Below are 27695 nucleotides of genomic sequence, written 5' to 3' on the forward strand. Positions count from 1 at the left end.
TGTCAGCTACAAGTATTGCATATTTTAATTTAAGCTACTAACAGGTTGAAAAGAACAGCATTTTAATAAATTCCATCCAATCACCTACATCAGTAATAACTAAGATTTTTTTAACACATTTTAAAGTAACGTGCAAAGAAGTATTAAAACACCCACTGATGCAATTTGTAAATACATTTACATTTACCTCTTATTTCACCTAAAACATAATAACAATCACCAATACTCATGTCTTGCTGTAGTATGTTCCCAAGCATATGGGAATCTTACACTGGAGCTGTGTCTTTCAGACTCTCAGAAAATTTCAGAGCAATAGTGAAAATATTTTCTAACAGCAGTGTCCTTCGTCCAACAGTAAGGAGGGAGTCTGTGCAATGTGGCTTGTATTTAAGCACATTATTTATGATGCTGAAGAAAATGAGGTAGCCTTCCCTAAAATTGTACTTCTAAATCAGGCCCAAGAGTGGCCATGAATTTACGCCTGAGAGGACAGAACATAATGGCTAAAATACATTATGGGAAGTAAAACATTCGCTTGAATTCTGGACCCAAAACTACTGTTTATGAAAAAAAAACACAAACCCAAACCAAAAAAAAAAAAAAAAAAGGTAAAAAACAGCACCAGAAGTTGGGGCAGGAGGGGGTGGGGAGGGGAAAATACAACTATGTGATCTAACCTTTATGCTATGGTAGCTGCATGTAGGACAGAAACAAATTTTTCCTGTTTCCGTACATACAGATATGGACACATTACAGCATAGATAAGGATATATGACGGTTTCTATGCACACATAAAAATGAAGTTTATTCTGACTCCTTGAGAAGACAGACAGAACAGCAAGAATTCTTGAAACCTGAGTCACAAAACTGACCGCCTCTCATTGGTTACTGCTCAAGTTCAGGCGGCATCCTAAATTAGTCTCTGCTTCGACTAACAAGTTAAAAGACAATAAAAATATTTTAAAAAGCTAAGATGTGGCTTTGTTTACAACCACTTACATTCGCATGTATTTAGGTCCCAACAGACAGCTAAATCAAAGTGAAGAGAGGAGTACTTCTGTAAGTCCTTTTGCATCCACAGTACTTATCTACATTCCAGCAGCCCGCTCTCTTCATGTGGCATTAATTTATACAGAGAGGAAATCAAGCTTATCGTTCAAAAAAAAGCCACTGCTGAGAAAGCCCTTCTCTCACGCATTACGCATAAGTATTGTCTTCTTATCCATTTAAAAAGTTTACTCATTTAGGTAAGCAGAGAGAAAACAGAACTCCCTACACTCTTGGAGTAACTTTCTAACCCCACTTCAGCAAATCACAGTCTTCCACTGATTCCCATAGAGCTGACTACTATATTTTAATTATCATTTGTAATTATAGTCACAAACAATACTGATGGTCACTGCAAGATGAAGTCGGATAGCCACAGCTTCATGATATCTTCAGAAATTATTAAATCAGCGTAAACTGAACCACATTTTAAACTTTAAAATCCAAAATCAGACAGACTCTCATACAAGTTTGAGTTCTAAAACTACAGCATTCCTAAGCCTCAGAAACTCAGGTTGATTACCCACTGATTTTTAAGGAAAGAGAGGAATATTTGTTCCCCTACAAATATTTACTCAATTTTTCCTGACTGTAGACATTAGTTCCTGGAACCTGGCACTCCCTAACTCAGTTGCCAAATGCTGTAACAAAATGAGGGGCTGCAGAAGGGAAAGCTCAGAAACAGTGACATTACTGCTCAGATATTTCCTGCTTAATTAGTCTTTTTACCTCTTCCAAGCAGCACAGTATTCGGGACTCCTCTCTCCTGAAGAGCTGTAGAGCTATTTACTCAGATCCTAGATAGCCCACAGCTGTAAGCACTCTTGCCAAAGCTTCCTTGACCATCATCCTCCTTTGAAGTCCCCCGCACAAGGGCCTTACAGGGCACAGTAACAGTTTTAAGATTCAATTCCTTTTTCAAACTCTTCAAAGTTTACTTTGGAGTTGTGCTGGTTTTCTTTTCTTTTCTTTCTCTGCTGCTGAGGAATAGCACAGAGTCCAGACGCCGCACTGGAGGAATGAGAGCCCATAAACCACTTCCAGATGTGCAGAACGATGATGCAGCCCCAGATCTGGCAAACTTGCCTCAGAGCTTTAGCTAGCAGATTGCAAACAAATCCCGTAAGACAAAAAGTCTTAAGGGGGTGGGGGAAAGAGAAGGAGGCAAACCCTTCCAGAAGTTACTTCAACAGCCTAGTTGCAGGTTAGGTTTCTAGTCATTATTTACGGTAAATGTGAACAGATAACCAGTGTGCAAGAGCCAAACAACAACATGCCGAAGTCAAACTGAAAGCCAAAAGTTTTTCCAGTGTCTGTGTGCAGAGTTCTTCCCAAGTCAGAAGCTAAGGGAAACTTGCAGAATTCAACTCTGAATATGCATTTTGACATGAATCATCTCATTTCCAAATCTTTAACCAGTTAAGATAATCTGAATCTACAGGTTTGGTTTAGATTCAAAGGGACTTTAGATCAAGGTAACCAGCGGCTGTTCAAGGTAACCAGCACATGTTGATGCTCTGCCTCCTAAGCTCTCCTGGAGTGCTTTTGCAGTTTTATTTCTACGATACTTCTTTTATTCAAGTTCTCTAGGACCCTCCCTTCTACATGATAATTATCAACTGTTTTGTCACAAGACTTGCATGAGTACTGAAACGAGTAACAATAATAATACTAATCTTCAATTCTAAACTATTTTTCATATTTTCAGCATAAGTGAGTGCAAAACTTATAAATTCAGTCAAGGTTTAAAAATCTCAAGTGTTTTAAATGAAGATTGTTGACCCATCTGCAGGAACTGAAAAGGTGGGGTTTCAACTGTACATCTCAAACGTGCCGACTGTATTATCTGTGTCTGATTTTCTACAGAAACCCACCTTTTGCAGAGCTGCTTGAAGGAAAAAGAAATGAAGAGCTATAGATGATGTGCTTCATGTAGATGGCCACAACTATACTACTTTTTCCGTACTATTTTTTTTAAGCTGTATTAAAGTCGTGTTCATCAAAATCCACCCGTGCTTTTTTTCGTCTCCCTTCCATTTAGATGCACATCCTGAACAGACCTAAGCAGCACACAGCTGTATGAGCTTGCAGCATTGGGACCATCTGCTTCACCTAGCAGCAACCCCTGGATTACTGGCAACCCAGCAACACCTTCTCTGGATTTCCCTCGGCCTCACACGTTTATTTTCTCACTTGACACCCCCCTCACACAGGAAAGGGAGCAGCTTCTGTCCTGCAGAATGAGGTCTTAGGGTTTACTCAGATCATCCGCTGTTAACTGTAGAACTGAAACCTTGGTTTCTAAACTCAACCTTCAGTGCTTGAACAGCAACTCATTTCTCTCAGACGCATAGCTCGCCTACCACTAGCAAGTTTAAAAAAAGAAAAAAAAAAACCTGCTACGCATTTCAGAGGGTTTGAACGCTGAGCCGGGTGCCCTCAGCTGAGCAGCACACACCACACCCGTGGTGACCCCAACACCTCAGCACCCCGGGCCGGCAGGCCGCAGCCCCGCGGGCCGGGTACGCTGCAGGCAGGCTCGTCCCCGCCAGGCGCCCTTCACAGGCCTCCCGCCGAAGCAAGGCCGAGACCGGGGAGGGGGCTCCCGAGGCGGGGGCGGGAGGGAGGCAGCCGTGCAGAGAAAGGCCTGTGGCAAAGGCGGCCGCGGCACAGCCCCGGAGGCGCGCCTGGGGTCGCCGAGAAAGCGGCTGCCAAGTCCCCGGCGGGGCCAAGACGCGACTCCCCCGCCGCGCCTCTCAGCCGAGCCCCGGTCACCTCAGGGAGGACGACGACAATCGGCGCCGCCCGCCCGCCCGCCGTCACGTGACCCGCGGCGGCGCCCCCCCGCCCCCCTGTGGCTCCCCCTTCCCCCGCCGGCCTGCCCCGGCCGCGCGGTGCATTGTGGGAGTGGCGGTAAGATGGCGGCGGCCGCCGCTGGACTGAGCTGGAGGCGGGTGTCTTCCTTCACGGGGCCGGTGCCGCGCTCCCGCCACGGGCACCGAGCGGTCGCCATCCGCGAGTTGGTCATTATCTTCGGGGGAGGCAACGAGGGCATCGCCGATGAGCTACACGTCTACAACACGGGTGCGCGGGGCGGGGCGGCGGGCGCGGCCCGCCGCGGGCGAGGGGGCAGGGAGCGGGCGGGGCCGGGCCGGGCTGGGGGGGCACAGCGGCGGGGCTGTCATGTCTTCAGCTGCCGGTGGACACCGGCTTCCTCACAGCGAGGGGGGGGAGGATCGCCGCCTGCCTTCCCCCGGGACTGCCCGCGGGGGGCTCGGCTGAGCCGCTGGCGCTGAGGGGGGAGCGGGCGGGAAATGGGCCTGGGCGAGGGGTTCTCCGGGGTTGTGCTGCGCCCTGGCTGGTGTTGGTCCTTTCTGGGGGGAAAAAAGGAACCTGGAAAACCTCTTTATGCGCCTCGCGGGTGTTCTGCTTTCCCAGCCCGTCGTCCTGAGCTGCGGAGTCTGCCCTGGCAGGTCTCGGCTGAATGGCTGCTGACTGGATTAGTCCCCTCGACTGTCCAGATCCCCCTTCTTCCCTCTGGTGGCAGCTAACGAGAGCTGAACACGCAGAAATAGAAATCTTGGTTAGAAAAGTGAACATGTTGGCATTGGGAGCCTTTCCAAACAGGAAGCTGCCCAAGACCGATTTTATTCGTGAAAGATTAGATCCCTAAATAGTCACTGTACGGGATGCTGTATGAGGCTGGAAAACTTCTGTGTAATTTCAGCGCTTGGGCTGAGATGGGGCGGGGGGGTTAGGTGACTGATCTGTGCTCAGTCCGCCAGTGTTGGCTGCTTGTGCAACATACCAAAAGCCTGAAAGTGAGAGCATGTTAACTAGCCTTTTAACTTGCCAACTTTTAAGAATCGTTCAAAAATTATTCTTATCATGTGCCCTCTCCCCCCCTCCAAAAAAAAGATGGTATTTTTGCTGAGTGTTTTTGAGATAAAATCTGGGAGCACAGACATGTTTTGGAGGTAGTTTACTAGGAGGAAAATGCTTAGTGTTAGAGTTCTTCCAAGCAGATTTTTTCCATGGTAGCTAGAAGATCTGCTGTACTCGATCACATTTTTTGGGGGGAGGAAAAAAAAAAAACCTCTTTTAATCTTTCTGTTTTGACAAGTAATGTAAAGAAAGCTTTTAGATATTACAGTTATACTATCTGTCAGAACAGATGTTCTGATGGGTGCCTTTTGAGTGAGTCTTCACATCACTTTTTTTATTTTTCTGCCTAGACTTTCTGCTAAAGGTGTTTCCCCTTTGTGGCAGTGACAGAAAGGATCATAACTTAGTTGTTCTGGTTCCCAGACGAGCGTTTGGCCCAAATGGACCTTTTTTTCTCGGGGGGCTAAGATGCAGGGTTGTGACCTCGGCTGCTTGAGCTTGGGGTGTCGTCCATTGCTCTCGCTATGAGTGTGATGACTTCTGAGGAGCTGGCACACAGCAAGGGCATCTTAATCCCCTGCAGCAACATTCACTGGAAGCTTCTAATTTCACACTTTTCCTCTTCTTGCTCGTGAAAAAAGCGTAGGAAAAAGGAGGCGATATCTCCTGTAATGCTTTCATCCCAGAACAGTTTGAACACCAATATGCTGCTGCTGGATCAGGCAGTCTTGGTTGCTCTTTCTTGCCTCTGTGCCTTTCCTCTCCCATGTATCAGTGCAGTGCTCTGTAGATGCTAACATTGGTCCCAGAACAGTGTAATTAGGTTTTCAATAGGGCTGTTAAGTCCAGGCACACTGCCATGCTGCTGTGGCTCTAATAATTCTGTTTCTAGGATTAGCTCCCTCTGAGTTAGCATAGTTATCTCTTTTGTGTGGAACTGCACTTAGGTTCCTCATTAGCCTCTTTTTTTGGCAAGTCTATTAAATTGCTGGGTGACCCTTGGTAACTGACTTAGTTACAGTGACCTTACGTGCTCATTCATATATTGAGTAACATTGATTTGATAGCGGTGTTTGCCTTTCTTTTTATTAAAAAAAAAAAAAGAAATTTTAATTCAGTTAAAACTTGGTGTCAAACAAACAGCCCATTCACAGTTATCTACGGGTAAAAGGTAATTCTTAGAAAGCAGAGTTGTTTAAAAATACACTTTCCTTCTCGGTGTTTGAAGTATTTTTTTTTTTTTTTTTTTTTTTTTTTCCCCCTCTGCTATAGTTACAAATCAGTGGTTCCTTCCTGCTGTAAGGGGAGATATTCCTCCAGGCTGTGCAGCACATGGATTTGTTTGTGATGGTACCAGAATACTAGTTTTTGGAGGAATGGTTGAATATGGAAGATACAGTAATGATTTATATGAATTGCAGGTAGGAAATGTATGAAGATGTTTCAGTTTTGAGGACTACTTCATTTATCTATTTATGAACAAACACATTTTGTGTTACCAACTGAAGAGGAAAGTTTGATGAGCTTTGCTCTGCTCCAGAAAGAATAAACTCTTTAACTAGATTCTGAAGATGGTGGAAATCTAAAGAACTTTGAAAAAGAGACTTCCATCTAGTCTAAATAAAATATTTAACACTTTCTGAAGGTTAGCTCTTACATGTCCCTCCTAATGTATATCCTAAGAAAAGCCCAACATTCCCTTAAACATAATTCAGAAAATATACAGGTGTTAATATTATCTGAATTCTATTGACAATGAAACACTATAAATGAAGATATGTCTGAATATATTTTTCTTGTCTTTAAGGCAAGTCGATGGCTCTGGAAAAAAGTAAAACCTCAAGCTCCTTCCACGGGATCACCACCTTGTCCTCGACTTGGCCACAGCTTTTCTTTATATGGTAACAAGTGCTATTTATTTGGTGGTCTGGCAAATGAAAGTGAGGATTCAAATAATAACGTTCCCAGGTATGCTGATACAGTTTGAATTCAATGTCTTTACAAATAAATTACTAGATGCGACAGCTTTGAAGAGGAACATTCTAGGGAGGCTGCCCTGCGTACCAAGTACTCACATTTGGATTATTTGTGCAGTGGAGGGGTTACTTACTAAGAAGCTTAAGTATTTCTTTTGCTAATCCCACAATATGTAACACTGACTGACAGCTCTGACACTTTTGGAGGGAAACCTGAGTAGACTTTGCTATTTTTCCTAGTATTTGGGGTGATGTTTTCAAGAATGGCTTTATTGTTAGAATTACTTAAATCAGTAAAGTCTCATGACTAATCAGGGAATTCACAATAGAAGTTTCTTTTATAATGCTGTGGAAAACAGTTATGAATTCATCTGGAATTTTTGGAAATAACAGCTGAAGTTGCCTTTATTATCAGCAAGCAGTGCTATTCCAGAGCGTTTATATCCACTGAGCTATAAACTGGCAATTTTAAGCTCAGTAAACAAGAGATATCTGGTATGAATGCCAAGATTCAAAGACCATTACCTAAAAATAACTTGCTGATAGATTCAGCAACAAATGGCTAATTTTCTGTTGGCCAGCCTGAAGACATCAGAAAAGAAACAGCTTCCTTTCACCTTTGTTGCCTTAGAGTTGCAGCAATTAATCTCTAATGTCCCATGTCATCATGTATTGCTCACAATTTTGCAGTTTATTCCAAGCTTGTGCATATGTAGTAATTTCTGCTAAGAATGTTGTTTACCAATGTTGAATGTTTCTTTCATGTAATACAGTATATCAAGTATGATATGAAAGCATGTTTCCTTAGAGCCAACAAGTTATAATAGTTCATTTTTGTTTTATATCCATTTATTTTTGGTACTGTCCACAATGCCATCAAAGGTTTTGAGATTTTAAAATTCTACGCTCTCCCAAGACAAAAGTCTGTAATACTTGGAAGTGGTCAGGGTTTAAAGCTCACTTGTAATCTTGCTTATAAGTGAATTTTTCATACTTTGACAATAATACCCTAGATATTTAAATGATTTCTATGAACTGGAGCTGCAACACGGTTCTGGCGTTGTCGGCTGGAGTATTCCTGTGACCAAAGGGATCTTGCCATCTCCCCGAGAATCTCATACAGCCATCGTATACTGCAGAAAAGATTTGGGAAGTCCAAAGATGTATATTTTTGGAGGGATGTGTGGCTGTCGGCTTAATGATCTCTGGGAACTTGATATAGGTGAGTTGATTTGCCAGTAGAAGTCAGTGCAGTGGCCTTACTGGCTAAGAGGAAAAATTTTAGTATATAATGATTAATGGCATGATGTGGTGCAGATATTATTGGGACTTACACCATAGTGTTAACCTTTTCTTAATTTTTGGAATTACATAGGTACAGCATTGTTTGCATATATTATCCTCGCTGATTTTCGTTACACTGTGAGATTGTTTCCATAGAGTGCTTTAAAGCCTGTCACTATGATAACCAAGTTGAATAACCATAATGAAACCATAATATATCTTTTTGATAAACTGATAAACAATTAGTTTGTCAGTATTTCCTGTGAATTTTAAAAGAAGCTTTTAGTGCTTGTTATTGCGCCTTCTTTCTTAAAGTGGCCTTCTTGAAAAGGTGAAATTTTGTTTTGTTGAATGCTAGAGGTATGTTCCCTCCTAAAATCCAGGTAGTGAAATATACAGTAACAAGTTTTTTGAGGGTTTTTGTTCTTTTTCTTTTAGAAACCATGACCTGGTCAAGACCAGAAACTAAAGGGACAGTACCACTTCCTCGCAGTCTCCATACGGCCAATGTAATAGGAAACAAGTATGTCTGTTGTTAAAAGCTCAACTCTAGAAAGGTACACCTAGTAGGAGAATGATGATGCTTATCCACTACTGCTCAGTATAAACCATCAGCCCTGTAGAATACTTTTCTGCTTCTATTATCCTACCTCAGTGGAAATTTAAAAGTACCATTGTTAATTTAAGGGTATCAAGCTGTGTTTCTGTCCAGCAGGACAGTCTGCCCAACCCGCAAGCAGCTTTCCAGGCTTCTTAATTCACCTTTGTGCATTCTGGGGTGGTCTCAGCTGGACCCAAGTTGGCTGTCAGGAGCCAACCTGAGTGCCTCTGTGTCTGTGACACAGTGAACTAGCTATGCAAACAAACTGCCCAAAGAGTAGAACCAGTTCTAGGCAAAACCATTCCACATTTTTATGGGCCAGTTTTTCTGTAGTCTGTTCCTCATTACTTTGCTTCTTGCCAATATGGTTTGTTTTGGCAGATAGCATTGATAAAGTGGACTTTTAAACATGGGTTTCAAACCATTTTATATCAGTTTACAAGCTGGCATGATGAGAAAGTGACAATGGGGGGAAAAAAGTGTGAAAGCTTTTTATCTTATGATCAAACAGCTTAGCTTTTTATGATTTACTTAAAATGTTAGTCATTTGTAGCCTGCCTTGTGTTTTTAAATTTTGATATCTGACTTACATACCAGTCTTCTAATTTTAGAATGGTTTATTAAAAGGTCTGCAGTAAAGGGTTGTAGAAATTCTGTGTAAATACGTGATTTTTGGAGAGTATTAGCAGTTTGGTGGTTTGTAAAAAGATACAATATTAACTTCTGTTTCTGGGAAGCTGTTTGAGGAGTTTTGGGTGTGGTTTTTTTTTTGGTTGGTTGGGTTTTTTAATCAGTTAACTTACTCAGAGATTTCAGAAGGTAGTTGTCTTTCTAAAGACAGTAGACACAAATAAAACCTGCTGTAAACCAGAACTGTAAAGCACTGGAGATGTTCTGTTTTGTCCTAGTTTGAGAGAGCACATGCAGCAGATCTGGATTTTAATTGGCTTTTCTTTTCTTTTTCCCTCTTCCCTCTTTTCCTATATTTCAGAATGTATGTTTTTGGTGGATGGGTTCCACAGTCAGCAGGAGGTGATATTTCTGCTCATGATGGTGAATGGAAATGTACCGGTTCATTTTCTTATCTTAATTTGGGTTAGTGTTTCTGCCTTTCTGGGAGTGGGCATTTTGAATTAATACTTTCTTAACAGAGTAGAATAAATATTTTGAAAACTCTGAGAAAAGTTGTAGGATACACAGTTGTAATCCTAGCTGACTAAAGAAGATGCCAGGTTTTTTCTAAAGTGATTTTTTTATTTTTCTTTGCACATTCAGCAGGTTTGCTAGTGCGAATCTTTGTTAATACAACTTTAATACTAAGTAATGTAAATACTCCTTCTTCATTTATAGAAGAACACAAGAGACAGATCCTGAAATGAGTTTTTTCTAAACGTGATAGTACTATCCCTGAATCCTCAACTTCTGATCTTGTATTTGCCTGAGAGAGACAACCAGAGGTCAGAAAATTCATCCTGTATTAATTGATCGTATCTTGCAAACTAATTGGAAAGCGACCTTCTCTTTGTAATATTGCAAATTTAAATGCAATTGTCTATAAAACCAGATGTGATTTATTTTCATTTTCTCTGAGCAGTTAAGTGTATTAACATCTGTATTGCTTGTTTTGGAAAACATCTAGAAACTAAATTTTTTGAGTTTCGTTTACTAGATACCACAGAATGGATAGGTCTGATCTCAGATTGCCAGGAGGACAAAAGTAACTTGTTACCAGGGCCAAGAGCAGGACACTGTGCTGTAGCGGTTGGCACTCGTCTGTATATCTGGAGTGGTAGAGATGGTTACAGAAAAGCTTGGAACAATCAAGTTTGCTGCAAAGATCTTTGGTACCTTGATACTGGTGAGTCAGAAATAAACAAGAGACTTGTACTATGTTCCATATTTTATTAACATATGGGAAGCTGGCATCATTGATGATAAGAACATCAAAAGCTGTAGCAAACTCAAAGATTATTTAAATTTTAAAGCTTATTTAAGTAAACCACACTTCACTGTTGACTGTTTGAAGGCTACAGCTATAACTTAAACTGAAAAAAATTAGGAAGGCTTGTTTAAAGCCTCTGAAAGAACTTTGTGGCTAGATTCTGCATTGCATGCCATAGTCAGTAGATACAAGGTGCTAAAGGGTGTTTTACCTAAACTCAAAGTACCTGGCCTCTCTTCTTGGTGATCTTTTCTGCTGCTACTTACTGTTTTTTACCAAACCTCTCCTTCTCTTGGGATCATTGCTGCTGCTGCTTCCTCATCTCTTGGACTTGGCAAAAAGATACTGTTGAATCTGAGAAGGGACCAAATTGTTCCTGGAGCTGAAGGGAATTCAGGAGCACTAATTACTCGTTAGTAGTTGGCTTGATGGCAGGACACTGAGATGGTATTGGGAGAGAGGGAACTAGAATAGTAATTTGGGGAGGGAGTTGTTGCCTGCTTAAGCAGAAGCATGAGAATTGTTATTGGAGATTGTGAAATGTTTAGGAGATCGTGTTTTCTCCCCCCGCCCCCCCCCCTTTTTTTTTTTTTTTTCCCTCAGGAAGGTCAGAAGATGAAAGAGTAGCAGGGGAGGCATGTGCTTGAGAGTGCAGCCTAGTCAGGTATCAAGGCAAGTGAGAGGAGGAGGTCACTGGCATTGATTCATGCCTAGGCTTCAGCCTCTGCAGAAGTTTGAGGGAAAGCTTGCTTTAGCTACAGAGAGCAAGCAAAAAGGAAGCACAGTCATCTGTGAATCCTTTCCAAGAATACGTAAAGCTTTAGGAGCCAAAGAGCTGCATGCAGCCTTTTAGGAAAGGACAAGGATCTCTTATGTCTGTAATACCTATAATTATGTATATACAACCCAAAGGCTTGCTGGCAGCAGAATAGCCATTAAAAAACAAAGCATCAAAACTTCTGCATTTTTTAAAACTCTAGAATGGCACTTTATAATTCTCTGACTGAACTTGCTGCCGTTGACAACTCTTTATTGTTGAATCTCATCTATATTGTACATAAGTGAAAAAGGAGCTATTGATTTTGCTTGCATTATATAGATGTTTTTTAAATGGATAAAAGGGGGAAATTTCAAACATGCCATCTATGTTTTATTGGTTTCTTGTAGAGAAACCTCCAGCACCATCACAGGTACAGCTGATTAGAGCTACCACCAACTCTTTTCAAGTGAAATGGGATGAAGTAGCTACGGTTGAAGGATATCTTCTTCAATTACATGCTGACTCACCAGTGCCATCAGTGGCTGGAATACCTGGTACTGGGGTTCCTGAGACATCAGTGCTGAGTTCACAAGGTAGTAGTCAGATCACATTATGCTAATGTTCGTGTAAAGGTAGAGGATTGTGTAAGTAATTAATATGAGTTTGTTTTTTTAAAAAAATAATTTTGAGAGAGAGAGAGACCCTATTTCTTTGGTTATTCCCAAAATGCATGCATCATAATTATGGAAAACTCAGCCTTAACTTGTATCTGTCAGTTTTGGGCAGCTATCCAAATCTGAAGGTATTAGTACAGTGCTGGGCACAATTTGAGAAAAGAAACAGTTGGGAAGGGATTCTATCTGACTGTTTGGCCATGCAGTTTCATTTCAGTCTTACAACCAAGTCTTCCTTGAGGCAACTTTGGGTCTCCCTCTTGCTTACTGGAATAGATTCCAACCATCATTAATATTAGGTTTTATGTAACTGATTGGAATTTGTTTTTGTTTACCTGAAAGGTGGCTCTTCTCTACAGCAAAGTCCACAATCATTGCCCAGTGTCCCTTATCCAGAAATGAAGGTGGATCATCCCAGCCAAACAAACAATGTCATTCCTAATAATGTAAGTGTAAACTGAAAAATGCCTAAGTGGCAAAGTAGTGTGGGAAGCGAGAGAACTGCCAAAAGACTTTCTCAGTTTTAAAAGTCCCTGCATACTTTTAGGCCTTAGAAAAAAACCAAAATGAAACAAACAAACAAAAAAGGCACCTGCTGAAGTAGTTGTCTTTTTTCTTACATTCTTTTTACTTTTATGATTGACAGACAGTCTTTAAAGTCTTCTTCCTGGTAATGCAGAAAGGAAACTGCAACTGTATTGACTTCCAGAACGCTAAATGGGAGCCTGATACCGGTAGAAATACTATTCATCCTCCAAATGTTGGTGAAATTAATGTGGGAGGCAAAAAGGATAAGGCAAATTCCTTCTTTGTTGGTGTTTTTATGCTAGTCTGCTTAGTTGTAGGTTCCTACTACAGTATAAACCCAATTATTATCTATTCTGGTTGTGCAGTTGTACATGTTCCACTGTTTTGCCAATTTAAATAAAAGAGGGAGAACAAACTCTGGCTAAAGGATCACATTTTTAGAAATTCAGACTTTTTCTTAATTGTGTAGGGCCTCAGGTCTGTATGGGATCCATAATGTATTCATGTAGAAAACACATGTAGAAGTACTATAAATTTTACTAACAGTAGAAGTATCTTACGTATGTGCCAGGAAAGCAAAGGTTGAAAGCCTCTGTAATTGTGATTTTTCCCATCCCCTCAAGTACCCCCAGCAGACTAAATGTATGCGTCAATGAACTTCCATGTAATAATAACCTAAGAATGTGAGTTCGCTCTCAGATAAAATTCAGTATGTGTCAGGGACACTTCCAAGTCAAGTTAGAGTTTGAGTCTTTGTTTTATAGTGGCTAAGGTAAGGTGGATTGTGAGGTTGGTTTGGTTTCTTGTTTTAATTTAAAGTGCTAGGGGGATTTGTTGGAGAATTTTTGTTTGTTGTTTTCGAGCAAGCATTTTCATGCCATGTTTGCAACTGAAATTTCTGAACTTTGCAGTTAAACATTAACAAATGTGTTGTTTTGGTTAGGTCCAAGTTTCCCTTTCATCCAACTCATTATTAAAAGTAGAAGGAAAAGAAAAGGTTGCAGCACCTGAAAACAAGATTACACAGGAGACTATGAAAAACCATGCAGATGCTACAGGATTCAAAGAATCAAATGCCCCTTCTCTTTTGCCTGTTTGTACTTCAAGTAAGATAACTATAGAATAAAAATTAATTAAAAAGTGAGAGTTAAAATTAATCTCATAAACTTTAAATAAGATTATTTCTGTCTTGCAATTTAAAAATATTTTAGAGGCCTTTGTAGTTTAAAAAAAAAACAATTTGTGCCAGCTATTACTGTACATATTTTTAGAAGATACAAGGAAAAATGAAATCTTAAGTTGTTTGAAGTATTGCAAGGGACATGAAATTCTCAATATATTCATTATTATGATGGCAAATGTGTCTCTTTAAACATAAATAGCAGTTTTTAACATCAAAGAACAGACTGATAGGGCCAGATTCATTTTACAACATTAAGGTAGTAGTAACTCCAGGCTCTCTTTGACACTGCTTCTGTCTGTTAATAGCGAAAAGCTATTAGCCGATGTAAAATTTTAGGCAACATAGAGAGGAGCATGTTTCTGTCTGACTGTAGAGGAAATAGAAGATGACTAGGCACTGATTTAGGCATTTCACTGAAGTGCCTTAAGTTCAGTGTGGTGAATCCAGGCTCAATCACCTGATCTGTTTATATCTGACTTTCATGTAATTTATAGGTTGTTGGATTTTCATTTTCTTCACAGTGTAATTTAAGTATTGTGTAGAAATTTTAGATCTTAGCTCTAAGTGAGAAACAGACTTCCACAGTGGTTAATCTTAAGTTGATTGTTACAAATCTGTGATACTGATTTGTGTGGATACTTTGTTAGGATTTTTTTCCAAATTAATCCTTTCATAACCAAATAGATACAGAATAGCAAGCTTAAAACAAATTAAATTGCCATTTTAATATAACTGTTTACATGTATCTGTTTATGACTGTGCAGACAGACTCTTGTTAAGTTACATACCTAAAGAAAGCATTAGCAATTAATATAATCAGATCAATTCTAATCTAAATCTGAGCTAAACTCTGTTTTTGTATGAAACTAAAGCCATTAGATCAAGCTGAGATTTGTTAGGTGTTATCAGTATTGAATTCTGGTTAATATTTTCTTTTTTTTAAGGTCCCCAGACTTCAGCAAATGTAGGTGAATTACATGACTTGGACAAACGAACTGTAAATCCTGATGCTTCTGTATCCAGTACTGTCTCCAGCACACAAACTATGGTAACCCAGCAGGCTGTTAAAACTGAATCATCAAGTACAAATGGGGCAGTTGTTAAAGATGAAACTTCACTAACAACATTCAATTCAAAATCTGAAGGTTTGAAATGTGTTTCACATACTGTATTTTGAGCCATATATATCTAAGGCCATCAGAGTTCCTCTAGTGTGGTGGGATTCCCATCTTGCCTAGTACCTGGGATTGAGATAGAGCTTTGGGTATTGAGGACCTTGGGCAGCCTGGATGATCTCTGCTATGATTTAAACATCTTTTAAAATCAGGATACTCCTTTTATATGTTTGCAAACCACTTTGTTTCCTCTAAATGAAAAGTCATTTAAATCTTCATTTATGCAGAAGCCCATTTTCTAAACAGCAGTGGCAGCCAGTTTTGGTGCCCACAGCACATTTGCTTTCATTCAGTGATTGTCTGTTTATTTAGTCAGCAAAAGACTACAAACCTTAAATGATTTTGATTTTAAACAATTGACCTCTGTAACAAATATGGCCAGTTCATGTGGCTAGCTCACTGCTAGTCAAATGTGGTGACCTCTTCACAGACTGCTTGAAATATCTGAAATAAGCAGCAATGCAGAAACTAAACATATTGGTAGTTTTTCAAGTTTTGTTTTTCATGAATATCAATCATCAGGCTGTGCTTGCTATTGTTTTGAGTGTTAACTAAAGAACTGTATTCTCTTATTGACACTGTGTGAGTAGTGTAATTTTTACCAAACAGTATTATATTTTAAAAGCAAACCCCAGAAACACAAGTGTAGAATACTAATATTCCCTTGTGTTGTTCATGTGCTTATGTGCTTTGATTTATCTTTTTTAAGATTCCATGTTAAATTTAATAAATGTTCTTTTCCCATTTGTTAGGATTGTTTAGAGATTAACTGCTTATGTTCAGAATTCAGACTGTATTGATGTCAGTGCATTCAAATTAAGATTTCATGCTTAGACTATTCATACAATGTCATCAGTATGTGCTTCAATCTGGCATTTAGATTATTTGTTCACAAATACTTCATATTGATTTCATAATTCTGTCACTTTTTAGGATTTTCCGAGTCCTGCTTTTTGTTTGTGTTATCTGTAGCAGCCTGCAATGCCAGGCTCTTACAATTGTTCTGTGAATATGATGCAAGCCAAAATTAGTTGGACGTGTTATAAATAGAACTGCATGCAAAAGAAGTCTGAGATGTACTTTTGCAACAAATACTTGTAGATGGCTGTTGAGGTCTCCTTTCATACTCTGTGGACTTTGTGTTAAATTTTTTGTATCACTTAAGCTTTTTAAATATAACTTTTTGTTTCTAGCTGCTGAAACTGCTTATATCATGCCTTCGACAAGGGTCAATACTGGACAGGCAAATGATTCACACTCCTCTGTAAGTCTGACAAAGTATATGCTGTATTTATTGTTCTGTTGATTAGTTGTAAGGTCTCTTCTGTTTTCCTTTAATTATATCTCTGAAAGAAAAGCAATGTATATTTAGGGATTGAAGTGAATAATACAGGGGTAAGCATTTCTGTTGTAAAACTAATTGCATTGTATGTGTTTGATTTGAGTCTAAGTAGCAGTTGTGTAGTTGGGAGGAGATCCAAGTATGTGTTTCAGCTGTTGAATCATTTTTATTGACTGGCACAGTGGAATGATCTCTCTGCTGCATGATGTGCAAATGTAAAATGTTCTTCTGTATGCACAACTGAATTTAAAATGAAGTATGATCAGACTAGAGTTAGCTGGTGATCTATAGGTTTGAAACGTAACTAAACTGACATCTTGATGTTTTTCCCTAGAGGAGATGGGGACTGGCTATGCAAGCTGTAAATACTGCCTGAAAAAGTAAATGCTTCCTATTTCACCTGCTTACAACTTAATACACAAAACCAAGGTGCCACTGTTGCCACCAAAAGAGAGGAGCTAAGGATGGGAAGAAGCAGCTGCTACTAAAGGGTTGGGGTGCTTTTGCCCAGAGCAGCTACCACTCCTGCCTGTTTTCCGTGCTAGCAGGATAGTGGCCTGTCTGTGCTGGGCACACTGACCATGCAAGCACCCTCCCTGGTGCCTGGAGACAAGTGAGAAAGACGGTTTGTCTTTCTGGGTCAGTCAGGAACAGTTCCCATGCCCTCCATCACCATTGCCCCATGCCACAAGCAGAGGCCCTGTTCTCAGCTGCAAGCAAGTTCAGCAGCGCCTTGAAAGAGAGTATGTTTGGGGCTGAGGTGTAGCTGAATCTCAGGTAGAGCTACTGATGTTGGACCATGTTGTGGAACTTTCTGACCTCTGAGTGAAAGTAACTCACAACTCCATGCTGCTACGGACACCTGGTTTCTAAAGCTTTAAACTTCTTCCCCTCCCTGTTTAAACTAAAATGTCAGAGGTGACATCCCAACTGTTGGGTTTTTTTTAAATGATGGACTGTTTCTAAATCAATGTGTAAGAACCCATTGGTTTTGAACAGTATTTTAATAATACATGTATATTCATTTGAAGAAAGTAAGACTGCTATAAAAGGGGGTTGTCTTTTACATATGCTAGATTCTTCACTTTTTTTTTTTTACATTACATTGAAGTATGGGTAGTCTACATAACGTGTTCTTCAAACACTAGAAAACTTCACAAAGACAGATGGCACCGGTGAAACCAAGAGACCGGCAGTGGTATGATGTTGGAATTTTTAAGAACAACAGTGCTGTGGTGAGCCAGTTCTATTTGCTGCCAGAGGAAACGCTGAGCATGTCTAACAAGGTAGCTGCTAATTCTTCTCTGACATAACTTGCACATACATATCACATACATATTTTGGAATCTGTTGCTTTTATGGTTGACAACAAAATATGGGGTTTTCTGATACTGCAGCAGGACCTGGTGCTTACAGGAGTTTTTTATTTTGTGACCAGTAGTTCCTCATGTATTTTGATCACTTTTTTTGCTATTTCTTAAACCAGATGAATTTTCTTCTGTTGTTTTTGTATGATAATATGGAACATCTTATTTTGCTATTGCTAATTCTTTCCATATTTCTATTTCTAGCCTTAAGAAAGAATATTAAACTTAGTGAGCTTTCAAACCAGTGAAGATTCTTAAAAACTAAAAACCTCGCAACTTCTTAATACGTTATTTCAGTACAGCATTGAAATGTTTCGATCAAAGTTTCTTCTCTGTTTCCAGAATCTTTGCTTAAAAATTGTTAAAGATACTAATAAGACATAGGCTAGGCTGTTTAAAAAGACTGGATATGAAACTGTAGTGGATTTGTATCAGATTTCTCTAAAAATGTTGTTGAATATATAAGTTTATATATGAAAATGCTATACGGGTGAAACTTGCAAAAATGTTGCAGTTTTGATGGTGAAAGTGTAAATTAATGATGTCCTAGCGAACTGTAAACAAAAACGATGGGTATATGTTTTCTTGAGACTAAAAGAAAAGAACACAGAACGCTTTCTTTGAAAGCACTTCCCTATAAATATTGCACATCTTAGTTTTAAAGAGTGTAGTACATTTTACAGTGTTTACGTTGATTGTGATTTCTTGTACATTATTCAGAAGGAAAATAGTTCCATTGGAAATTTCAAGGATGCATCAATGCATATTTTAAACATGGAAGTACAGTAGCACATAATGTTTCAGAAACTTCAATGTTACTAATTTGCAGTGCTTTTCTTTAAAAACATTTTGATTATCTATGCAACAATTGCAACTCTTAACTGTAGGAATAACTGGTTTTGAAAAAAAATATTTTTCAGGACAGAAGAGTATGCTAATTAAATCATAAGCTATACAATTGGAATTGCTACTTTGCTTTTACTTTCCCAAGTAAAAATAACCAAGAGGTTCAGTTCAATTTAAATGACTGAAAAATGCAGGGGGTGGGTGGGTTAGAGATGTAGTCCCATATTGCATCCTAGATCAGCTGTTTTGAGCTGAGCTAGTGCCTCAGTCAGAACCTTTTTGTAAATTCTGATTTAAGTACAAAAGTATTAGATTTTCAGTTTCAGTTAAACTTAATAATCTTCAGTTTATTACTACCCACTTTATATTTTTTTAAGCTAATTGTGTTTAGAATATTTTAAAAATTAACACAAATGTTGCTTTATTTTCAGATGGAAAGTGCAGATGTACCAGACTACAGATTACTTAAGAAACAGGATCTTCTTCCTGGCACAGTGTACAGGTTCAGAGTTGCGGCAATTAATGGCTGTGGTGTTGGGCCTTTCAGTAAAATCAGTGAATTCAAGACTTGCATTCCAGGTTTTCCTGGAGCTCCTTCAACAGTCAAAATCACCAAGGTGAGATATATAGGTAATTCCAGTACTGATGTATAAAATTCTGGTCACAAGCTTAATCTTTTTTTGTTGGTTTGTTGTTGTGCTTTTTTTCAAGTTAAAATTGTCATATTAAGTTAAAAGTGTCAAATGCTTACTTGGTTAATTCTGGTCAATGTAATATTCTTAAAGAAATTTGCTATAAAGACTTATTTTAAGACTTAATGGTCATGTTACCAGATACACATCTTACTCAATCATTTGATAGTTGCCCCATGACTTTCTCTTTCTGCATCCTTAAATCTATAGGGCTTTACTATGCCTTATAAAAAATGTCAAAAGACACATCCTTACTTCCAAAGACTGATGATGTTAGGCTAGAATTTTCAGATGATCTTTAGAGCTTTTTTTGTATTTTTATGTATATATAATTATATATATATTTGAGTATCTAATGGTTACCTACATACTATCACATTTTCTCCCTTTTTCTTCAGAGTGTAGACTGTATTCATCTTTCTTGGGAGCCTCCTGCTTCACCTTCTGGAAACATTTTAGAATATTCTGCCTACTTAGCAATCCGTTCCACACAATTACAGGAAAATCCAAGTCAGCTTGTATTTATGAGAATATACTGTGGTCTTAAAACATCATGTATAGTGACTGCTGCCCAGCTTTCAAATGCTCATGTTGATTACACTTCCCGACCTGCTATAGTGTTCAGAATTTCTGCAAAGAATGAGAGAGGATACGGACCAGCCACGCAGGTTCGATGGCTTCAAGGTAAAGTCGGTGTCAGACGCAGCATTTACATGGGCTGTAGCTGTACCGGAGGAAATGGTGTATTGTGTCTCTAGAACCAATGCTTTTTTCAGCAGTGCATGTGAAGTTCTTGAAATGTTGTTTTGTTCCTTGTAGAAGTTTTAAGAAAACCTAGTTGTTGAATTTGGCATAACATTTAAAAAAAATTTTTTATATTTGTTCACAAGCAAAGACAAGCAAGTACTGGAATGTTGGTTATTGAGGCTTACCCAGTCCCTCAAATAATAAAAGCCTAATAAGCTTCTGATTTCCCTGGGCTTTACTTCAGCTCAAAAGTTTTTCATTCTAATAAGAAGTAGTCCAGTTACATGCATGGGTGTAATCAGGTTTTTTTTCAATCTTTTCCCCCTCCTTATTAGCAAAATTTTTCATAAGGTGATGTCAGGTATATTTTTGTGACACATACACACTTTAAAGTCTGTATTGCAGCCAGAAGAGGTTTTGTCATCTTGTCCCTGCACTTGAATTTGTACAGGCTCATGATGAGTTGGGGATTGGAATGGATCCTGAAAATAAAGGTTGGCTTTTAGCCTGATCAGTTCTGGCTCACCTTTTAAGTAAGGCAATCCAGGGGCTCAGAACAAGAAGTTTTGCTGGCTTCTCCTCTCTTCTCCTTTCTGGCTTAGCTTTCTGCTGGTTGTGAGCCGGCTTTGCTCAGCAAGAGGTCCTGTAAGCTTGGAGGAAGGTTAGGAAGGGCAGAGCAAGGGGAGTGTGGCCACCCCCTCGGGGAGCAATGACCTGTTGTATGGGTTTAGCTGACCTCTCAGTTTGTGGGCTGTGATCCACAGGGTGTGGTTAAAAGCGAACAGTTGGATACACCAACCACTGCTTGCTTTTTAAGGTGTGTTTTTCTAAGATGGAGAGCAACAATGAAGAAGCTGTCTTCTGTGATGTTTAGTATTCTGATGCTGGTTTTACCCTTTAATTAGCAAGGGTTTTGACTGTGATCTGTATTCCAGAACTCTGAAGCAGTAGTTGTTTGAAACTATTTGACCATGTACATGATGTGAAATTATGAAATGTTTAACAATGTCTCCTTCTTTTTGCAGATATGAAAACATCAAGCTCAAAGTAGAAGCAACATAATAAATCTCGAGTTTCGAATGTAGTGTTTAATGTAACTCTTGTACTATTTGTAAATGCTACAAATATTTTATTTTTGCATTGTTTTTATCTTAAAAATATATAACCTTTTTTACGTTTGAAACATCAGCGTTACACAGCCTTGCTCAGGTATGAGTACCATATAGAAACTATATTGAAGATGGTGGGGTGGAGGACCATACTCTATCCAGTAGCTCTTTTTGGTAGTGAAAGTTAAAATGTAAAAAATACACAGTTTAAAATTAAAATTAAAAATAAAGAAAGAAAAAATTGGCACATACAGTAGTATTTGAGGTAGAGTCCCCATGATTGCTACAGATCTTGCATAGATAATTCATAAGACTTGATATATGAGCAAATTATGTTTGGTTTCAGTTCCTTATACCACATTCTTCATTGTGGTGCCTGAGTACAAGGCAAAAATTTCCAGTTATTATATAGTAACTTAAAATGTATAAATATTTTAATATATACTTTTTTTGTAAAGAAATGATTTTTCTACTATTTGTAACAAATATCTTAATCTTGAAAGATATCCCCTGAAGATTTAAAAGGAAAAAGTTAAACTTAGTCATTTCTCTTATTACAAAAAGACATAAATTCATTGTAAATGCACTACTAATATTTAGAATTATCCTTTTGTAGTTGTACAAATCTCAAACTTGTAAATACCAATGTTTACAAGAGACCTTTCTGGTCTTGTATTAAAAACTTCCATGAGATTCATTCTCTTTTTTTTTAAATCCATATGCTTTGCTTTTAGCATATGCTTGCTTTTTGCACTAATAATAACTTACCTCATTCCTGTGTTTGTAATCACTTGTGTTGCTTCCATAATGTTTCTGTAAACCTTCAATCTGAAACTTTTAACCAAAGTTTAGAATACATGGTAAGCAATTTTGCACATATTATATGGCAACTTTCAACATATTTATTCCAGTTAATCTTCTTAAGTGCTTGTTTGCTTTACCAGTATATTCTACCAATCAAGTTCAGTATCTCCCTTTTACTATGCATCATTTTACATTAACTAGCTAGCTGATAAATTCAACAAGCATTACTTCTAGGAATAGGTTGATCCATTCCTATGCTAAAAGAAAAAAATTGTTCACAGTAGTGAAATAAAGGTAAACATTTTAAATGCTATTTATGTATCTATATATAAACCTATGTTTACCAAAGTGTAGAGGAAAATGGCTGAGTTGGACAAGGTCACTAGGTGAATAGATTGAGGCACCTAAATAAGATTTATTTTAAAATAAAACCTAAATTATTTACTGTGCAATGAAGTTTATACTTTGCACTTTAATTTTGCCCCAAATGCCAAAAGACTATACGTCACGGTAGAATTTCTTGCCTCTGCCAGTTAAATTTGTCTTAAGAGTGTTTGTAAATATATAAACTAAAATAAATGATGTGCCTGGTTTGGTGGGAGAAGTATCACTAAAATATTAGAGATTTAACAGCTCAAATATCCTAGAGCAGATTTAATAGCCAAGTTTTAGCTACCCTGAAAATCAGGGTTATAATGGAAGTGCTGATACAGCCTTAATTATCGCAACACATCACATGCTATAATAGCATATAAAAAGTGCTGGGGACCATAAATCGCTATAATAGTGTTAATTGTGGCACAGGAGTAATACACATGTGTTTACTCCAGAGAAGAACCTTGTGTTAATGACAGATATCCCAGATTCACTTTAAACGGTGTTTATAGTATGAATGTATAGGACTTTTCCTGAAGTTAACTGGCTTTAAGATATTTGTGTTTTAATGGTCCATTTCATCAGCTATGATCTCACTACCAATACTGTCTGATAACTAAAATACCGTACACATGAACTGTTAACTAGAAGAATAGAACTTGGTTTTTCTTATTAGTACTGTGAAAGAAGCCTTTAGAGAAAACACTTGTGGCTTTGATTTTGTTGGATGATAGCTGTGATTGTAGACTTGTTATTTAAGAATAAAATCTGTTGGGTATGTCTGGGTGGAGTTTTTTTGCACTTAGGTTCACATGCTTTGCACAATTTCTTTTTCAGTGGGTATGTCACAACTACCAAAGGGTAAAACTGTGGCGTTTTCAATGAAAGTATAATTTCCTTGTAAGTGTGCTTTCTTCAGCTGACTCGACATAAGATGTCACTTTCTCTTCTTTGTCCAAGCTGGGTGACGTTGAATAGTGATCATACGCAGATCTTCAGTTCCTCACAGTTTTACTTTCAAATGAAATTGTGGTACATGCTGTAAAATACACTTCGTGGTCTGTTTTTTAGAACTGTATTTATAATGTCTAAATCCCACCTGTTTGCCTATCAACTAGATATCAGACAAATATTGATTGTTTGATTTTAAATTTGTTTGGAAGACTGTTGACATCAGCTCTTCAAGAACCTGTGTTATCCATTTATTTCATATATTGCTAAAGGACATGTAACAGAAGCTGAAATCTATCAGATGACAGTATCCATATTGTAGAAATGTCTAGGTTTACTAAACTCCTTAGGGAAGTTGTGACTGTGTAAGTATAGGACAGTCGTGCCAGTTACGGCAGACACTGCTACAGCTTCACCTTAAGAATGTTCTTGTGAAAGTGGAAATGAAGTGAACAATAACCTACACTTTGTGTTTTCAAAGTAATTATAGCAATATCTTTTGAATGTAGTTTGGAGTAGAGCACATGATCATGCCATAAACTCTGAAGATTAAATAAGTATTACTGTTGTTATCTGATATTTCAGGATAGCGAATTTGACGTGAACTTAGTCTTACAGCCTGTTACTTAATGACCTCTACAAGGAAACTGACATTTTGTACAATTCAAGTTGATCAGTCTTATTTTGAAGCATTGTTTGTTCTTTGTAATAAAGTGGTTGTCCTATCAAATGCATTGTAAACACTGAAGTGTATGTCTGCTTTTTCAAAGGTGTACGTGTGCAAACTTCCAATTTCTCTCCTTTAGAAAAGGGGATGATACAGAGAAGACAGTGAGTATATTTGTCTTTGGGGGAGGGGAGGTTTAACGATAAGCATTGTAATACTGAGTATTACTCTTTCAGAAAAATTATTTGCCGAGTTACTTCTTGGGTTACCTCGTGGGGTTTTTTCTTAGTCGAGGTTCCCCAGTTTCCCTGCCCCACCTCCTCCTGCAGTCACTGTGCTCTGCTCTCACCGTTAATCTGCCCCCTTCCAGCCTTTCTGCCGTGCAGCTTGCTGGTTGTGGCCTCTGAAATTAAATTTAGAAATTACTTCCCCCGTCTATACAGCGGTTATGTTGCTGCTGTTTAAAATGAGTGACGGAGCGATTGGTATTGCTTTGTTACAGTTTGTTAAAAAGATGGCATATGAGTGAGCACTTAACCCTGCTCAGGAGGCTTCTAGGAAGGGTGTGAATTGCCTGCGTGTCCAAATGCTCAAAATGTCACAGCCTTAGGGCAAGTTGTTAAACTTCTGTGGCAGTTGAATACAGGGAACTCCTGGGGAAATAAGTAATAACATGTTTCTAGGAGCAGGACCGTGAGTGAGTGAACTGAAAGGTCTACAGGATTGTTTCTAGAGCTCTTTGAGAGACTTAACATAAGAAACTGCTAATGCTAAAAGCTGTCTGCTCCAAATTGATTCCTTCCTTGTGTTCCGAGCTATTACAATAGAGTAACTGTCTGTCTTATTTTCAATTATTTGTGATCCTTGCATTACTGGAAAACAAGTGGGGAAACCTAAACCATCAGTGAAGAATTCCCTCATTGTGCTTTGCTTTTTTTCTTACTGTTAATAAGATTCTCAAAGTAGGAGTTATTTTCTCTTTAAGGCAGACTTGAATTTGTTGTATGAATTTACCTTAAAAACATCTCAGAATTGGGTTTTTTTAATACCATTAGCTGGTTCCTAGTGTATTTCTATAACATTTTCTAGTGAGGTAAAGGCCAGGGCTTTTATTCTGTGGCTTTCAGTTCTGACGTGGAAGCATTTCCAGTCCTAGGACAGGGGTGGAGCACTGACTGCTGGCATTGGTTAGCAGTTAACGTGTTCCTCCTCCTGTTAGTAGTTGCAAAATCTTCATTTTGGTGTGCTTTCCATTGATCTGAAGCTAAGTGGAGATCCCTTTTATTAATAAGAATTTCCAGAAGTTAGTCGAAAGATGAGCTCAAAATGGATCCTCTTTCTCCAGGAATGAGTCTTTAGGATGCTGCACCTCCAGCGCTTCCTCCAGAGAGAGGAAATCCCCGCAGCGTGCTGCGGGGTAGGTGGGGGTGAGCTGGGCACGCAGCTAGATCCCAGCGTGAATGAACGGCGTCCAGTCTCAGCCAGAGAAATTCTCTCTTGCACCTGCAGCCCCTTGCTGTGACCTTACCCAGGCCTGGCCTGGGGAACACCGCTACGATAAAAATCACAACCCAAGCCCAGGTGTGGTGCCTGGCCCGAGGACAAGCGATACGGCAGGGTCCAGGAGGCTGAATCTTCCCCAAACCAAGGGGTGGAGGTTGAACCCACTTGGAAGCAGCCTCTGGCCAAGCGTCAGCCCCCAGCCTGGGTCAGGGGAGAGCCTCGGCTGCAAACAGCGTGAGTACCCAGGACTGTGGGGCTTGGTGCTGGAGACCCAGCGCCCTCTGCCCCCTTCTCCCTCGCTGTCCTTGCCCGGACATCCCCCCGCCAAGCGCGAAAGCCATCGTTTGGCCGTTCTGCTCTTGTCAGTAGCAGGAATTGCTGCGCAGAGATGAAGGAGGGATAACGGGAGACTCGTGCCTGAAGGCATGAGGCAGAGGGATGCTGATGTGTTTTAGGCACCCAGTTTGATTTCAGATTCTATGAGATGGTAGAGTTTGCTCTGCTGGTCTCATCAGCTGAGCAAAGAGGCAGAAGGAGCAGAGCAGAAGAAAGGGAGGGGCTGGGCTGCATGGGGGGGGGGGGGGGGAGACAGGGAAGGAAGAGGAGGGCCGGGATGGGAGGAAGGCCCAGGAGAGCTCGGAGCTAGTGGGCCCAGCTGTGCCTAATGCTAGGTCATGAAAATCCGGCATCTGAAAAGGTGCTAAGTGGCTCCTTGGTCTGTTCCTGAAACCCTTCAAAAGCCCAAACTTGTTGCAGTTACAGCCTTGCCACTAACAAACAAAAAATCTACTAAATTGGGGCTGGGCTTAGTTTGCTGTCATTTTTTTTATTGAGGGGGCTCTTGCCTCTCGCAAGCATCTGCTTTTAATATATGACATAATTGCTAAGTTGGTACAGCAGCTCCTTAAAATGAAAATTAAGGCTTGGATATGGTATCTTCAAAGAGAAAAAGAGACAAAGCATTTCAGTGTGTGCCAAATGGTAAGTAGTGTTCAGAGAGTTATTTCTGTATTTCATTAAATTATAAAATACTGTCATCCACAGATGGAAGTTATTGATATACAATTACTTCCAAGTGATTTTTAAAAGAGGCACACTGGGTATGTGCCCTCTTAGGAGGTTCAAAACCACCAGTTCCTTGTTTTTGTTTGCATCCTCTTTTTTTGTTTGTATTCTCTCATTTAAATGGTTTTTGCCAGAGACTCTTAACTGCCTTTTAGGACAACCACCTCGCTCTTACATGCAGTGCTGATAATTCTCCTTTAACAAAAAGTTATTAGGTACAAGTAGTAGCTCGTAACTTTTGAGCAGCATAAAGAAGTACCCCAATATTTTCTTTTTAGTAGCAGCTTTGTAATTATTTCTTCATTGCACTTTGCCTGAGTAGGGAGACTTTTAGATGTTGACTTTATATGCTGTCTGCTCTAGAAGGAAAATGTTCCAAGCCTAGGAACAACTGTCTTGGGGGGGGGGGGGGGGGGGAAAGACTTGAAATTTCAATCTAACGGATTGAGGTGTCACCTACTGATGCTATAGCATAAATGTTTCATTATAAATGCAGACTATTTATGTAGTTATTATTGAAAGATTAGTTACTGATACCAGTTTCTTGTACTTGTGCTGCTGTTGGAAGGTTAGGAAGATGAAGTTGCTGTAGAAAGGTGCTGCTGAGCCATCTGAAGCAATGTGGGAGCTGTCACGCCAGACAATACAAAAATGCCAGTTATTGTCAGTATTTCTTTTTCTGGGGTGTACAGAACTCGATCTCACTGCATCCACTCAGGAGACGTTTTGGATGAGTTTCAGCTGCTTGGCTTGTAAAACGTGGCTGTTGCTGCTGGTTTGAATAGAGTAAGAGCAGACTCATCCTCTGATGCAGCCCTCCCCAGACCCCGCAGCCTCCATGTTCTTATCCCAAAGTGACGGAGCCCGTTTCCCTGTAGCAGAAATGCTTTCCAGCTGGCTAGAGGTGAGATTTAAGATCCTTTCCCTTCTCCCTCTGTGCTTAGCTTTTCCAACCAGCTGGCTCCAGGCAGCTTCCTGCTCACCAGGTTGCTTTTCCCGATGTGTTAGATTACACAGGGAACTCGGGCATCTGGGTGGGTTTGGATTTCATGACCAGGGCCAAAGAGTCAGACGCTGCAGAAGCAAACCTGTGCTTCCCAGAGTCCTTCATCTGCTCTACACTCTTCTCACCAGTGATGGGAGATAAGCTCTGATGGGGTTGACTATTTGTC

General features: G+C 39.5%; 2 protein-coding genes across 4 annotated transcripts in view; one reads left to right on the forward strand and one right to left on the reverse strand.

Moving 5' to 3' along the window:
• GLT8D2 (glycosyltransferase 8 domain containing 2) overlaps positions 1 to 2123 on the reverse strand; it is a 16296-nt gene extending 14173 nt beyond the window's left edge. The window contains exon 1 of the mRNA XM_049821872.1: positions 1777 to 2123. The gene's annotated coding sequence lies outside the window, so the exon portion shown is untranslated. The remainder of the gene's footprint in view (positions 1 to 1776) is intronic.
• Positions 2124 to 3954: 1831 nt separating this feature from the next.
• On the forward strand, positions 3955 to 24018 carry HCFC2 (host cell factor C2). 3 transcript variants are annotated; one of them, XM_049821641.1, is made up of 16 exons: positions 3955 to 4131; positions 6205 to 6353; positions 6740 to 6900; positions 7922 to 8130; positions 8631 to 8715; positions 9785 to 9888; positions 10463 to 10651; positions 11903 to 12088; positions 12512 to 12615; positions 13641 to 13803; positions 14825 to 15025; positions 16249 to 16319; positions 17546 to 17683; positions 19042 to 19227; positions 19701 to 19986; positions 21075 to 24018. In XM_049821641.1, exons 1-16 carry the CDS (start codon positions 3966 to 3968, stop codon positions 21098 to 21100), a joined length of 2424 nt encoding a protein of 807 aa, XP_049677598.1. In that variant the 5' UTR covers positions 3955 to 3965; the 3' UTR covers positions 21101 to 24018. The 3 variants fall into 3 exon arrangements, with proteins under 3 accessions (XP_049677598.1, XP_049677597.1, XP_049677599.1); XM_049821640.1 differs by lacking the exon at positions 21075 to 24018 and having other exon boundaries at positions 19701 to 21068; XM_049821642.1 differs by lacking the exons at positions 6205 to 6353; positions 21075 to 24018 and having other exon boundaries at positions 3987 to 4131; positions 19701 to 21068.
• Positions 24019 to 27695: the final 3677 nt, after the last annotated feature.

Source organism: Accipiter gentilis, chromosome 18, assembly GCF_929443795.1.
Source record: "Accipiter gentilis chromosome 18, bAccGen1.1, whole genome shotgun sequence".
Taxonomy (NCBI): Eukaryota; Metazoa; Chordata; class Aves; order Accipitriformes; family Accipitridae; genus Astur; species Astur gentilis.